The sequence below is a fragment of the Seriola dumerili genome, unplaced genomic scaffold, assembly GCF_002260705.1.
Source record: "Seriola dumerili isolate Sdu_G_001 unplaced genomic scaffold, Sdu_1.0 BDQW01000122.1, whole genome shotgun sequence".
Taxonomy (NCBI): domain Eukaryota; kingdom Metazoa; phylum Chordata; class Actinopteri; order Carangiformes; family Carangidae; genus Seriola; species Seriola dumerili.
In genome coordinates this window covers 1,930,552-1,946,556 of record NW_019174377.1, presented here as the reverse complement: position 1 = coordinate 1,946,556, position 16,005 = coordinate 1,930,552, and the positions used below count along the sequence as shown (strand labels likewise).

At 39.5% G+C, this 16,005-nt stretch overlaps 1 protein-coding gene across 2 annotated transcripts in view; it reads right to left on the bottom strand.

Annotated features, from left to right (window-relative positions):
- Positions 1 to 243: 243 nt before the first annotated feature.
- Positions 244 to 16,005, bottom strand: part of gria4 (glutamate ionotropic receptor AMPA type subunit 4) — a 97,018-nt gene continuing 81,256 nt past the window's right edge. The window contains exons 15-18 of one of the 2 annotated variants that reach the window (XM_022748471.1): positions 13,186 to 13,433; positions 9,207 to 9,321; positions 4,833 to 4,970; positions 244 to 458 (exon numbers count right to left, since the gene is read on the bottom strand). In XM_022748471.1, the coding sequence (XP_022604192.1) occupies positions 294 to 458; positions 4,833 to 4,970; positions 9,207 to 9,321; positions 13,186 to 13,433 (666 nt within the window). In that variant the 3' untranslated portion in view covers positions 244 to 293. Of the gene's footprint in view, positions 459 to 4,832; positions 4,971 to 6,884; positions 7,000 to 9,206; positions 9,322 to 13,185; positions 13,434 to 16,005 lie in introns of both variants that reach the window. The other variant, XM_022748469.1, reaches the window with a different exon arrangement.

Sequence of the window (16,005 nt, the reverse complement as noted above, 5' to 3'; positions counted from 1 at the left end):
GTTGTATTTCACTTGTCTCTTGTAAAATAAGTCAATGGCAACAAGAAAGTGAGATGATGATGCGCAGTGTGTATTTGTGTATTCAAGTGTGTAAAAATGTGTGTTCTGTGTCTCTGTGTCTGAGTATTGTATTTGAGTTTCTGTAACTTTATGAGTGTGTGTGTGTTATGTGTGATATGGTATGTGTAACTGTATGTATGCACATGTGTGTGTGCGTGTGTGTGTGTGTGTGTGTGTGTCCTTTCCGAAGTCTGTATATTGTGTCATTAAGGCACGGCAGGTGTTTTTGGTTTTCAGGGCAGTCCAGAGGAGACCACTGCAAGGCCGGGGTGTCGGAGGGAGGCGTGGCCAGCATGCACGGCTTTGGGGCAGTCTGGCGTCAAGACGCGGCCATTCTCCCCCACACTTCCTGTGATGGACAGACGGGCCTTGTTTCGCATGGCTTCAGAAAACGACAGCTATACGAGAGAAGATGGAGAGGAGGACAGAGGAGAGGGTGGAGATGGCAGAGAGCTTGTTTGGAAAAAAAATCATCTCATAGACATAGAGACTGTACAGCAAATGCAACCACTTGTGTAAAGACACTGACATTTCTATACGAACACATGCACTAAAAACGCTTATACATGCATGTGCCTGTACACACACTATACCCACGAGTACGATAACAGTTACAAAAGTCTGAGGGTGCAATCACATATACTGTGTAGTAAAACAATTTCATGAAAATTCTTCTTTTTGCATTCCAGTCTATTTCTGTTGTTGAAAATATTACCATGCTCATCATTTTTTTTTTTTTTTACTATTTTCTAACATTAAAAACAAATTGATTATTCATTAAGATCATTAGCTGCAGCCCAAAAGCATGAACTCAGAAGTAAATTGCGTATTGGAAACCAGTCAAATTGTGAAATTAAAGATTTTAAAGGTGCCTTGTGGAGTTTTCTTGCAAACAAAAATTTTGTTTACATTCTCCAAGTCTTAACATGTTGAGTGCATTTTCTTCCTCAAAAAATAACAGATTTTTTCTTATAATATTTTACATTTTAAGTTGTTTACATCCATGTTTACTCGCTAGAAGTCTTCTTCCATGCCTCTGTTGGTGCATTACTATGTCTCTTAGCGCGTTACTGCCACCAACAGTTGATTAGTGGAATAGCGTGAAACTACAGCAGGATGTGAATCAGGCTGCCAGCATGCTCGTGTGTGTGGTGTGAATGCACCCCAAAACATATAAACATTCAAATCTCACTAAGGCTATCACACCGTTCAAATACTAGCACAGTTCTAATGAAGGCAAAAGTAAATGTAAAAGCAGGCAACAATCAACAAACATGTACAAAGTGGACAAGAGGATTTAGGTTGTAGACATCTGCATTTCATAGGTGACCATGCATTTCTGGGTTTCAGTAATCTGACAGATCCAGGTGAGGATTTGAAAGGATAGGATTTGGAAGGTGAGGACTTTGGAAAGACAAAAGGAAAAAATGAAGGAGTGATTTTTCTTTCAAGGTTTCAGATTTATAGAGAGGGAGTGACTGACTATACTGCTCAGAGTCGGGTGACACTTCACACAGAAGGGCTACTCTGTGATTTTTATCAGTAAACTCTGTGTTTCTGCTCATATCTGTGACAGCTGAAAACTTTATTTTCAGATACTGTAGATGACCATGTGCTGTGCCTGGGTAAAAATGTCTCTATTATAACTAAAGTCAAAGGGATTTAAACAGAAACCATTGGTAATCAGTAGAGAATAATATCTGTCAATTATGCTAGGAAAGAAAATGGCTTCATTTTTGATTTCTGAAACATAGCATTTTGATTTTCTGCATATAAACTGATAGCCTTTATACAGTATATAGTCTTGTAAAAAAAAAAAAATTCTATATAACAGCATCTACAAACAGCCAACTGTGTTTGGTAAAACAAGCTGCCAGGAACTGCGACAAAAGTTTCCTCCCCTCCTGTTTTAATGTGTGCTGTCATTCTGATGTACAGCTCAATTAAAAACTAAAGAGAAAAAATATAATTGACTACTCTAAAGGAACATTTAAGACAGTTTTCAAGGAACCAATATTTTTTTGGATGGTACTATTGCAACTTGAAACTCTCTTGGATGATTAAAGTCGGAAAAATATGGCATCAGTCCAGAGAGTTTCACAGCACACTGCAGTCAGAGCGGGAATGCTATTAAGATCACTGTTATTGCTTCTGAGTATAGACCAAAATGCTCCATTCTCATATTGGTTTATCTTAACTTTGTACCTCATTTAAAGTCGGTATTGTTATCTTTTAACAGACAGCCAATATTTAGTGTACCACATTTAGCTGTCTTTACTTTTGCATCCTCTGTATTGATCCTGCTAATTATCTTAGGCTGGTCATTAAATATGACCTTATAATGCCTCTGAATGGTTTGCTCAGCAGATCATCAAAATGAAGCCCAATGTTTCCTCACTTCAGTTAATTGCTTCAGTTAATTTTACATCAATAAACATGAGTCATGTTTTTATAACAACATCACTAAGTAGCCATTCTATATGAAGTGTTTGATTCATCATTTATTTCTCTGCATTAATACTGAGTAACTGGGCTGTTTTGAAGTTGTCAGAGCTGGAATAAGTTAAAATGCCTGTTTGGATCATCAACAGCAGGGGTGCACAACTCCACTTCATGCATGACTCATTAAAGGTACAGTATATATATAGGAGACAGTGCCAACTACTAGCCATCGGAGTTGGGAAATGTCAGTTCAGCAGGAATAAACTAACTCTAGCTACCTAGGTTTTTAAACCTTTATTGTTAATGTTGGTAAATTAGATTTACATTTAAAGAGTATACTTCTAGTCCTGGTCTGACCAATTTACATGTGAAATAAAAAACCTAGTAAATGCAGCTCTATCAGATAATCAAATAAATGCACCACCACTATTTAATTAACTGCTGTGAGTCAAGATTAGTAAATATTTTCCCTATAAGGTATTGACTAATAATAAGTAGCATTTTAGACACTAGGCATAACCATTTGTACACAGTGAAGGAATTAGAACTTATAAAACTTAGTACAACTCAATAAAATCATGGCTGCAGTTTGACTAATACAGTATCTAGGGACAAAAATTAAAAGCAATTAAAAACTGCTGCTGGGCAAAAACTTCACAGAACACAGAAACTTAGCTGAAGCTGTCAAAAGCCCAGTCTTACCCTAAATTGGTTTGAATCGGCTTAACAGGCACCGAATATGATGTATTTTCTGCTTTCATACCAACCTCACCTGTACGTTTTTCTGACATTGCGAGGAATTACTGAGATGTCCAGTTATGAAAATTCTGGTAAAAGACTACACATCCAGGCATAAAACTGTCTTACAATGTTTTTCTTCCAGAGATATATATCATGCTATGGATGAAAACATTTTTGGTAAATCCATAATGATAGATGTTAGCTAATTAATTTGCAGCTAGAAGCAGTCACAGATTTTAATGAGGGATGCCACACTAACACTAACAAACTTTTTTGATAGCAGGATAAGTATACTATCCCTACTAACTTATAATAGTTTAGCCAAGAAAATACTGAAACATTAGAACAAAATCTCTCGCATATGAATTTGTGGTGTTATTATGAATAAACTTTAAACTTGTTATATAATGGCTGGTTGGCATGCTAACTTAAGTATAAGTAAAGATGTGATAGAGACAAGAGTTAAGATTGGTGTTGCTTTCAACCACTGGTGACAGGAATAAAGTTTGATGCTGAACTTGCAACATTTCTTCTAGACTGGTAAGTAAACAGCTGTTAATGCTAACACTGGCTATGTAGCAATAGCAAAACTTACAAATAGATCCTTTAAATCATAAGTCAATTAATTGATGAGTCAATAGAAAATCAATTGGCTATTACTATCTACTATTTTGCTAATTGTTTACTCGTTTAAATAACTTTTTTAAGCAAAAATGCCAAACATGTCCTAGTTTCCCCTTCTCAGTTTAGAGTATTTCAAACTGTTAAAAAATGCAAAATCTTCACTTTGGCTTTTGGGAAACAGTGATGGGCATTTTACACTATTTTATGCCATTTTATGGACCAAATGATGAATCAATAAATGCGAAAACAATTGGCAGATTAATTGATAATAAAAATAATTGTTATTTGAAGCCCTATACAGTATATAAAAATGATGTAATACAATGGTAAACCCTGAGGCTGGAGTTGTACATCCCTGCTTCATCAATATTTTGTTCAGTATTAGCTAAGATTACAATGCAGGTGCCTAGTCAATCCATTGGCAAAGAGCATCACCATCACTGTCATCATCATCATCATCATCATCATCATCATCATCATCACCATCATCATCATCTGCAGCCAAAGACGATGGAACCAAATCTGTAGTTACATAAATCTAACCCCATTCTAGTGAGGTACTAAATAATGAAAAATAATAATTGTAACAAAACTCAAAACAAATTTAAACCCAAAAAGTCTAAGAAAATATTAGGCCAATAAATAAACAAAACAGGCAAAATAAGCTTTCACAGAAAATAAAAAGCTACATTGGTTCCACAATGCTTGACCACATCCTCATCACCACATGAAGAACAACACGGTTGCGTGGGGCTGCTGCGACAGCCGCTACATCGACAATACAATAATCTACAGCACCACCACCATGATCAACACCACCATTACCCCACCTATATGGGAGCCTCTAAATCCTACCCCTATATCTTGACCCCCTCGGAGCCGTACACGTTGTACCCCTCCCTATAAGTGGCTAGATTCTGGGTGCTGGGGGAGGGGCTGGGGCAGTGGGGGGGGCTAAGGTCCACCTTCATGCGCTTGGCTTCGGCCCGGGACTTGTAGCAGAACTCGACCAGGGCCACGAGCATGGCCAGGCCCAGGCCGCCCACAAGGATGTAGAAGACCCCAGCCACGTTGGACAGGCTCAGAGCCTGGGACGACTTGTCCTGGAGAGAGGGAGCCAGAGTAGGGGAGGAGGGGAGGGAGGAGCGGAGGTGTAGGCAGCGTTAAAGGACGGTTGTTGGGAAAAGTGAGGTGAGGCGGTAGGTTAGTTTAGGTAGGTGCATGTAAAAGAAGATAAGGAGGTATAGGGAAGAGAGGCGGAGTGAAAATTTGAAACATGGAGAATTATGGAGAGAAGAATGATAGAGGAGGAAGTAAATAATGGATACAGGACATGGAGAAAGCAAGAAAAGAAAGGAGGAGGATGTCAAAATATGGGGGAGTTGTGAGAGCACAGATAAAGAAGCGGGAAAAAGCAGACAGAGACAATACAGTACAAAAGATTAGACACAAAGAAATGGAGACCATCAGAGAAAATAACATTCAGAGACAAATTCTGGTATTATATTGTTACTGAGGTACTACGTCTATGCTACTTTACATTATGGTATTATTACAAATTATCACATTATTACATTCTATTTCTACAGCTACAATTACTACAACTGTCAACACAACAGCTACTACATACATATACTACATATCTGTATCAGTCAGTACAACTACAGCACACTCTACATTTTCTACTGCAACACAGTCATATAAAAACAGCTTGATTCAACATCTAAATTAAGAAGTAAGTCAAAAAGAGTGTAAATCACTTTGAATAAATGATAGAGCAGGCTTTAATCTGAGCGGTGATGACATTTCACAATAGTTTTAATGACATTTAAAGGCTCCAGTAGCCTGTTCTAACCATCTACAGCAACTCCCATTTTCTATATTGTAACTATCCTAAAAATATTCCTGTCCAACAATTTCTTTTCTACTCTGAGAAATAACTGTAATGAATATTTTTAAGTGCCAAGATATGCAGTATAAATTAGCAATGCTAATATAAAATATGGTAATGCTTTATTTCACAGGTCTGTCATTTCCAAATAATTTTATAGGAAACATCCTGAATGAGAACAATGTCATTTGGTTCTAATTACAGGCAGTTATAGTTATAACTGAACTATTTGCATTGAGCTTCAATGCAGCTGTTGATTTCCAGAGGACAGAACTGCTCTACTAAACCCATGACCCAAAATAAACCCAGAATGAACTTATTAATTCATCATTCATTGATTATTGAAAACTTTAATCTCCATATTTGTTATATTTTATGGTCACCTGTTGACAAAAGTCACTTTTTTGAATGTTCAGTTGACCTGATGTGCAATGTGGATATACAAGTAATCAATTTATAATAGCCTTAATATTAAATTGCAAGTGTACAAACTGAGCATTTAATTAGTACCAAATAATAGTTATTCCAGAAAGCTACCTAGGACATTATTTAAAAACACATGGACCTGTATAATAAAGCATTACTAAGCCTTACTTGAAGTTATGGAAATAAATAGGTAGCCTAGTCCTGAGTAAATTTCAAACACGAGGGCAAAGGCCAATAATTGCAAACAACTTGCTATTGCTGAAACTAAACAGACAGTGATATTCTCATCTGGCGGATGTGTTTCAGGTTACCAAAAATGGGCTGTGTATGAGATCAAAACAAAAACATGAGAGTGAAAATTGGCTGATGATAATCACAATTTACATTAGAGCTCTAATGCTGACTGTAATGAAGATGGGATTGCCACAGATTGCTACAGAAACTGAACAAGAATCTGAGTTTAATCTGATGCAGATTTAGATAAATGTGGTCCACCATCAGAATAGACAGGAAAAAATTTGGAGTAAGTCACTAAATGGACAGTCTAGTCTATTTTGGAGCACATTCAAGATATGTTTCAGGCTAATTGAGAAGGTGTTTAAAAATCTATTTCTAAGACAGTAGTTGCAGTAATCTGGAGCGTATTCAGGATGAGAGTTTCAGGCTAGCGTTCTGTGGGCCGCAGCAGCGTGAGACTGACCTTACTTCCAGAGTCCTTGGGTCCACACTCTCCCTTGTCATACCACCATTTGTTTTTCAGTTTGTCTAAGACGCCTGCTTCGCTCAGTTTCAAAACTGCAAGGTTTACCGGGGTTCTTCGCGTGTAAAAATAACATAAATAACATCATAGGTCATGTTATTTTATGTTATTAGGGTATTTCACATTTGCATTGCACAGCTCAGTCACATAAAAACGTTTTGCTTAGATCAAGTGACCTAGCATGGATCCCACTGAGTACATGTGTGTATGCTCGTTGAGGAGGGGCTGGGGGGAGCGAGGAGCTAAGGCGAGCTACAGACATATGAGTGGGACCCACCTTTGTCACTTCAGGTAACACACCCATACTGCCCCAGCTGATCCTACACTGAACCAGAGGCGAGTACTGTCAAGCCAGGACTATTGGCATCAGGCTAGCACTGTGCTACTGCTGGGAGAGAGAGCTGCACTGAGACAGGTCTGAATCTGTAGCTGAGGATTTCATAAACTCTACAAACATTAAAGGCCAGAGGAAGCTCCTAACTTGTTACAGGAACAATCTTTTCTTGTTGCGCTGAGGTCCCAGGTCCCAGGCGATGTAGCTCCATGAACGGTAATTTTGATTTGTAGGTTGCCCTATAACACTTGGTCCAAAATGTGTCAGCAACTGCTGGACTGAAATTTTGTACAGACAGTCATGCTTCCCAGACGATGTATCCTAGTGACTTTGGTGATCCCCTGTTGTGGCACCATGAGATTATATCTGTGGTTTTTAGTGAAATGCCTCGACAACTATTAGCCTTGAAATTTCCTGGTCCGAATGACTGACAGAATGACCTTACTTTTCCTCTAGTGCCTCAACTGGTCACAATTTGGTTCTGTCCAATACTTAAAATTGTCCGGTCTAAAATGCCATCATGCAGTCTCACCTTCCTGTGTAGTGCTAATTAGCAGGCTAAAATGCCAAATTATTGATGGAGAAAATGGTAAACATTACCTGCAGAACATCAGCATGTTAGCATCGTCATTGTGAGCGCTTTAGCTTGCTATCAGCCTCATACAGTCGTTAGCATTGTTGTAGACTTGTTAAAAATTTATAAGAATCTGGATGGACTGAAAAATGGTTTCACATCTCAATTTAGGGATTTGCTTCATTCCAAAAAAGGTGGGTACATGTGACTAAACCTTTACTGTTATTGTATAAAATACATCAAAGATAGCATTTGAGCGCATAGTAATCAAATTACAGCTTTGCCTATAAAACATACAGGAGATAACAAGGATATTCAGGACCTAAGAGTAACAAGAGTTGTTTAAATGTTTGAGTCTTTCACACATTGCAGGAAACTGAACTGAAAGAAAAACAACCCTGAACAGAACTGTTGAAATTCTACAAACGACCAGGAGAAGTAGGAAACTTTATCCTGTAATTGCATTCTGCTTCTATCAATTATTCATCCTCCCCTCTGCCACAAGTCAACACGAGACTAAAAGAATCGGAGAGACAGGTATAGTTTCACTTGGGTCTCATTTTCCCATTAAATGTTTTAAGACCTGTTTCGTCTGCCGTGCACTTGAGCATCAGTGGAGTGATAAGGTTCGGTTTCATGTCTTTCTGTCATTCTTCTCTCTCCTCTCCCCAGAGCTGCCACTAGGGGGCGAATATTCCTGTCTTGGCAGTAACTGCTCTCTCTTCATTTTCCACATATCCATCAATGAACCCTCCTCCCATCATTTCACACTCTGTCCTTTCAGATCTAACCAGATCTTTGCCAAAGACATTTGAAAATAGTTATTATTATGAGGTGAACTTTATTTATCTTGGCAGGCACTCACCCGTGAAGGAGACATTTCCCTGTATGATTTTGAGAATTAATTTTTTTTTTATTTTTGTGATGATTCAACATAAAATTATATAATACATTGATCATTTAAAAAAAAAAACACTTTGGTTCTTTTTTGGGTCAACTGGTTCATTTCAAATTCATTCATTATTTTTGGAAATTGTTCTTTGCCGGGACATAATATTCACTTTCTCTGCATCTCAACAAGCAAAGTGTTATACCTTTGTCATTGAGTCTGAACCTTTTATATAAAAAAGGCACACACCACTGACAACAGATGCCACACTGTGCCTATTTTTGAAGCCGCAGGGTGTCTCAGGAGATTTTAGGGTGTCACTTTTGCCCTCCCTGTATGTTGCTTGACTCTTTCCCAGGGCAGATGCATGCGTTACTCTCCCAGGACGGGGACTGTCGCAGGCTGCCCAGCCGGTGAGCAGCCCCCATCCCCTAGTGGTGGGGTGGGCAGACAGAGAGGGCTAACCTTGGAATCCCCTCCCCCGCTGCCACATTCTCCTTTGTCATACCACCACTTGTTTTTCAATTTGTCCAACAGGCCCTGCTCGTTGAGCTTTAGCACGGCCAGGTTGACCGCGTTTCTTTAAGTAAAAAAGGAGGGACAGATAAGATAGTTTGGTCAGAGCAGAGGATGGAGGGACAAACAGACAAGATGGACGTGGGGACCACAGCCAGGAGGAAGAAGGGGAGGGAAATGAGGAGGAGAGGGAGCAGAGGGAGGAGAAATTAGATGGGTTGAAGGGACAAAGGTAGGTCAGTGGGGAAGAATGCACCCCAGACAACGCTCTCTCTTACTCTGTCTCTTTGACTTTCTTTCTACTTCAGACACTTTTTTTTCCCCAAAATTTATTTCTGTTCATCTCACATTTTCTGTTTTTATAAAAAAAAAATACTTCCAGTTATTCTGTGGTATTTTTTTCTTGCGCATCTCTCCTCTGTCCCTCTCCTTTACCAGGTTGGCCTAACAGAGAATGCTCTACAGTGAGTGTCAGATTGCTGGTATAAATTGTGTTAACCAGGTCTCTGCAGCCTGCTGATGGTGCTCTTGCCCCCCTCCTGCTGTCTGTATGCGTGTGAGAGTGTGTGTGTGGTTGTGTGGCTCCAGTTTCCTGCAGCCCTCCTGCTCACACCCCTGAAGGGATTGACCTCGAAACAAAATTCAGGGACACAGGGCTAAATATTGGGCATTCATGCTGCTAGTGCACATGTATTCATCTAAGCTCTTTATTTCTGGCCCATTTACAAAGAGAGGAGCTGCAACTCATTATGTTAGAATATTATCAATTCCAACTGAAATAGGTAAATCTGTTATGATCACTGCCTTGCAATGCAGCTGACAACATGGATTTTCAAAAGGGTTTCAAATCAGTTGCATTGCGGAGAGCGTCAACACTTGAAAGCTTCACCGCTTGAGAGTCAGCTTCTAAATAAAAGGAAACCATCTTTTGTCAGTTTTGTCAGTTCAGTTAGATTTGTCAAAAAACATACTGTACTTTGTGAATGCTGTGCTATTTAGAAACAAACTCTCGGCTGTCAGATGTGAGTGCTTCTCATTGGCACTTCAGTACATCACCCAGTAGACTTCAAAGAATCCGTGCTTTCAACTGTGTCACCATGCAACAATAACTTTAAAGGAGAAGTAGAGATGACAAAATGGATTACTTTTCTTGAGAAATTTTCTATCCAAGTTGATTTTGGTACTGTCCTGACATGAAGTGTAAGCAATGTTTTCCTTATATCCTAATATTTAGGATATATTATTATAATATTTAGAGGCTGACTCTCAAGTGGTGAAAAACAGTTGATTTACTTAATTCGGTTGGTTTTAATTATCAGAAAGTTGATTTTGATAATATTCTAACATAATGAGCTGTCCTTTTTGATACGGACAATCCAACGGCAGGCAAGCAAAACTGGAACAGCAATCAGCAGTACTGATGATTCTTCTGGTATTCACCACTTCAGTGTTCCTGCAAGTGTCTCTCGACTGCCTATATTTGTGGACTGTTCCCTTACTACAATGTCAACAAGAGCATCTACAAAACATGGCTGCAGGAGCTGAATGACTTTGTCAATTTATTTGCCGCATACCCTTCATAAATTCATATTCTCCTGTCTATTTCTCTCTCTCTCTTTGTTTCTCTTTTCTCTCTCTGCTTTTTAAAGCAGCCCATAAAAGACTTTCCTGTCATTCTTTTCTTTTGCTACCACCCTGACCACTCTTTTTGTTTGTGAGAGATGCTCTAATCAGCCGGGCTAATCTCTACAAAAAGGTCACTGCAGTCACTGCCTGCTTGTTTGTTAGTCTGACCCTTTGTCTGTACACCTGCCTATCTGAAAGTCCTATCTCATCTTGAAAAAGTAAAGTAAAACACTCTCCCCACTCAACAAATACTGTACTTTTCAATTCACTATTTACATGTGTATTGACATTTTGCCAATGCTAAATTGAAAGGCATAAAATCCTCTATAGGTTTAGCTCTCTGAGCAAAGATAATCAAGAGATTCAGAGAGAGACAGTGTTCTCTGGGGTGATCTAAGCTACAGGCCATGACTGATCTTATCAACAGAAGAGGTGTGGATGAAAACAGTTCAAACATATCTGCGAGTCATGATAATAACAGTCACACATCAACGATCATATCAAAAGTAGCTATACTTGAGAAAGCACACATTCCTAACATTCATTTTAATCATCAGGGTATTCATTCTCCTCCTCATCATCATCATCAAGTCAAATTAGCGTTCTGATTAGAGCACTGAGAGGAGAGGCAGGCACACCTGACGTGCACACTCCTAGCCACATGTGTGCACCAGGTAAATTGGGTTTCCGCTGATTGAGAGAAGCCAGAGACAACCGTGGATAGTCCCAGGAATGTGTTTTGAGGGGGGCTTAAAAAGGGACCTATCCACCCGCTGTCTGTCACTTTTCCCTCATAAACGGAAAAACCTTTTTTATTTTATTTAGTTTTTTTGTAAAGAACAAGGGGATAAACTACAATGACTGGGGTTTTGAGGGACTTGTCTGCACCACACACAGGGGAAAGTTATAGGGACAGGATGTGAGGCTGATGTGCTGTTTGTGTTTTGCCTTTCACCAGGCAAATCTGAAATGCTGACAGAGAAAGAGATGGAGGGATAGAAGAGAGAGCAAGTGGTCCGGCTTTACTGAATTTAGTCAATTATTTTCCCTCGGCAGGCACTTGCCACGTCGTGAAAACAAAGTCTCTATACTGCTGTCACAGTCACATGAAAAATGAATTATTTGCATTGCTAGTATACCTCAGTGAAAACTTGTGGGACTGTTGCTTTAGGCTCACATTAACAAGCCAGATAGACAATTGTCTGCTAAGGGAAAATCAAAACAGAAGGACCAACTTTAGTATCTATATTCACTCACTTTCTCAATTGTTCCCTCCATTTTATATTGTCTTTATTAAGACACACACAAAATAAACGACTAATTATTTATTTGGGTTTTAATTTAGCATTGTTCAATTACCAACCAATTTAACTGGTTTAAGAATTTAAATAACATTGTCCTTTTTTCATTTGTGACTCAGTTTTTTTGGTGTGGGATCCTGTATTGTGATTACTTTCTAGTCCCCCCATTGGCCAGGCCCCTCTGCTTCCCATCTCTCACTTTTTGTTTCCTGCTCGTCTATAAATTTCCCCTTGTGGCCCTGGATGTAGTGGCAGCAGTCTGAGGTTCTGCCCCTCCTTGCAGTCATATTCAGTTTAAAAATCTCTCCAATAATAATACAACAATAATCATCATCATCATCATCATCATCATCATCATCATCATTATTATCATCATCATCATCATCACCATCATGACTACCATTTCTGAGGATGAAAGGAACAAAAGGACGAGACAACAGACAAATGAGCAGAGTTACCTGTAAGGTGGCCCTGTGGAGAAACAGAGTGATTGAAGGAGCAACAGGGAAGAGAGGATGGATACGAGCACAAAGGGATGGACACATGACAGTGACACGGGACACAGAGATGGAGCTAACAGGCCCTAAATTAGCAGAGAGGTGGCAGTATAGAGTCAGGAAAAAAAAACAAACAAGAAAGAAAAAGAGAGCCAGAAAGAGAAAGAGAAAGAAATCAAAAAGGGAAGAAAAGTATGATGAAATATGTAATCTCAGACCCAACACACTTGTCTATGTATATCGCTGCTGCTGGGTGAAAACTATTCAATTATAAATAAATAAATTGTACAGGTGCCATTTTCTGTATGAGTTCTTATGACCCTTAGCAAAACATCAAATGTGACTAAATTCTTAATTTTTTGTGGGTGAGATGTTTTCACCTGACAGCAGTGACAGGTTAATCTAGGTGTAGTATAAAAGGCACAGCAGGGTAGGTGGAATATCGCAGCAATAGTACAGTATCAGCTTTGTTACTGTTTCCTATTGTTACACTATTCCACCCACCTTAACTGTGAGCCTTTCGGTGTAGCAATGCCATATCCTTTGGAGTCCAGGTTCCCCCCGACTTTCATGGTGTCACAAGGCTTGCGCTGCTCCGTGTATTCGTTCATGGTGGACTCCAGGAGGAAGGCGTACTTCCCCTTGGACTTGCGGACCCTCGCCACGCCCTCCGCTGTGGTTTTGGTGAAGACAGTCGGCTCGGCAGATTTCATGTAGGACCACATCTTCTCGTACACGGCTATTTTGGACCTCTGGGATGGTGGAGGGTGAAGAGGAGAGAGCAGAGGTTAATGAGGAGTGAATGGACATCATTTTGCTGACATACAAGGTTAGATGGATGATAGTTTTTGTGGTCAAGTGAGGAGAAGAGAAATTATTTCAATTGGGAAAAAAAGATGGCAGATTGAGAGAGAGATAGGCATGTCCCTCCTAAATAGCCTAAATCTTTGACAGCTGTAGATAAGAAAGAATTGTGTGGCTAAGGTCTGACAAGGCAAAGAACAGTGTGAGTTTTAAGACTTTTGAACCTTTTGAACACAATTCAGGTAATTTGACAAAAACTGACACTGTAGTAGGTCACTCAAGGTACTTCTTTTTTTTCACTTCCTGTTTATTCCTTTACAGAAGGACTTAAAGAATATGGTCAGTGAAATTCTATTAACAAATTCAATGAAAAGAGCAAAACAACAATGAATTAATCATACTAATTATATATCATGAAAATCAATTATTGCCTGTGTTACCAATTAACTTTTTCTTCTGTGTTAGGACATTTATTTTTGTCAAAAAGCAATTGAGAACACATCAGTGAGCTGTGACTGTTGTGCTCATTCATTAACATGAATAGAGCTACTGTAGTTTATTTTGAGTCAGTCCCACATACTGGACTAACAAATGAAGTATTTACTCCTGATTGAATGAAGTTTGTTAAAAACTACAGTGCCCAGCTGTTTTAGTACAGTACTTAGCCCTTAAAAAAACTATATATACTGTATGTGACCTGTTGTAAAGATGTGTCTTCTAGGAAGGGATGAGTGTGGGGCTGAGGGCCACAGACAGGGTAGGGGATTTTGAAAGTCTTGAGAAACGAACTAACACATTCTTGGCTTTTCAGAGGATTTGCTGACCCTAAGAAAACACAGAAAAACAATTTCATCATTTCAGACTGGTGTGTTATTGCTAATGCAGCCATGCTGTTTGTCTACTTCTGGATGGCCATTCACACCTCGCGGCGATGCCCAAAGCAGCTTCTCTAAACACAGATTTGATTATTCAAATCAACATGCCATCCTTACTGAGACAAACAGGAAAAATCTGAGATGTAAATATGAGAGCCGAGGAGATGAAAACAACGTATTCAGTACGTTGACACAATGACACTCTGTTTATTGATTAGACACGAGTATTTTTCCCATGCTTCTTCGATAGAAACAACTGTACAGTGCTGAGTTTTTACTGCATTTCATTTATCGCTCTAGTTTCTTATGATGTAGAGCAAACTGCTGAGGCTTTTGACTCTTATAGTCCTTGAATAAAATTACACCGCTGATGGAGAGCTGTGTCTTCCATCTTCCATTTTGATCCTCCGGCATATAATGACATTTATAACCACATTTAAAATGTAACACTACAGCTCCCTTGACAAGTCGGGCATCAATCTTTCTCCAAATGAGCTTATGACTGGAACAGTGGCATACTGATCTGATTGTGCAGTTATGAATTTGGTCACCTGCTCTAACTGAAGAGCTTTTCAGAGGATATCTGTCTGGTATGATGTATTATATTGTGTATATACTGTGCAGATTGTGCATGTTTGTGAGTGTTAGTGTGTGTGTATGTGTAGAATGTGTAGTGTAGTGTGTGTGGTGTATGTGTATAGTTTTACATGTTAGTGTGTGAATTGATGTGTTTCTGTGTATGTATGTGTGGACTGTGTGTAGTCAAGAGTGAAAATAACAAGTGGAGGAGTCAAACTGTCCTCCACAAGCGTCCTGATTCTTTCTTCCCCTTCTCTCCTGGTGATAAAGTGTTATTCTGTTGCTCTGCAAGCGACAAGCCATGGCCTCAGCCACCGAAACCAGCGCCCGGGGATCGTGTGTACGTGTGTGTGCGTGTGCGTGTGTGAGTGTGTGGTGCTAGTGCGTGACGGACACCTATGCCATAAAAATGTCACTCACACCCATGAGGACCAGCAGCCCCCTCGTCTCTCATCCTACACTCTCTCTCTCTCTCTTTTTCTCTATTTAGTCTGCCAAAGTCCATCAGAGAAAAAAAACCTTCTCCTTCTTTACACCTACAGTGCTAATATCATTCTCATTCCCCAAGTTTCATCCATCCATCCATCCATCCATCCATCCATCCATCCATCCATCCATCCATTCCAATTTTTAACATTTTTCTATCAAACAGTTTCTCTATCTTGCCCTGGCAAAATGTGTGCACGCTTGTGTGTGTGTTGCTTTTGTACACCATGTGTATCTGCCCATGTGAGTGTTGGAGAGAGTGAGAGGGAGAGAGGGTGATGATGACGGCCGTGCACATGTAAAACAGCGTCTGGCCTTGGAGGGATGGATGTGTGACAATACGGTGTGACTCTTTCCAGATTCTTTAACAATGAGTGAGGCTGTGAAGGAGGAAATAGATGCTGCAAGTCACCTTCAGGCATCTGCACAATGGAAAACACTTTTAAATATATATCAGCACGCGAAACTGCTCATGTGAGCTACACGCTCTCACGTTACACATATGTAAACACTCATACAATGCATACATGGCTGAATATGCATACATGCCCACTTGCATACGCGCACATGCTCACACAGA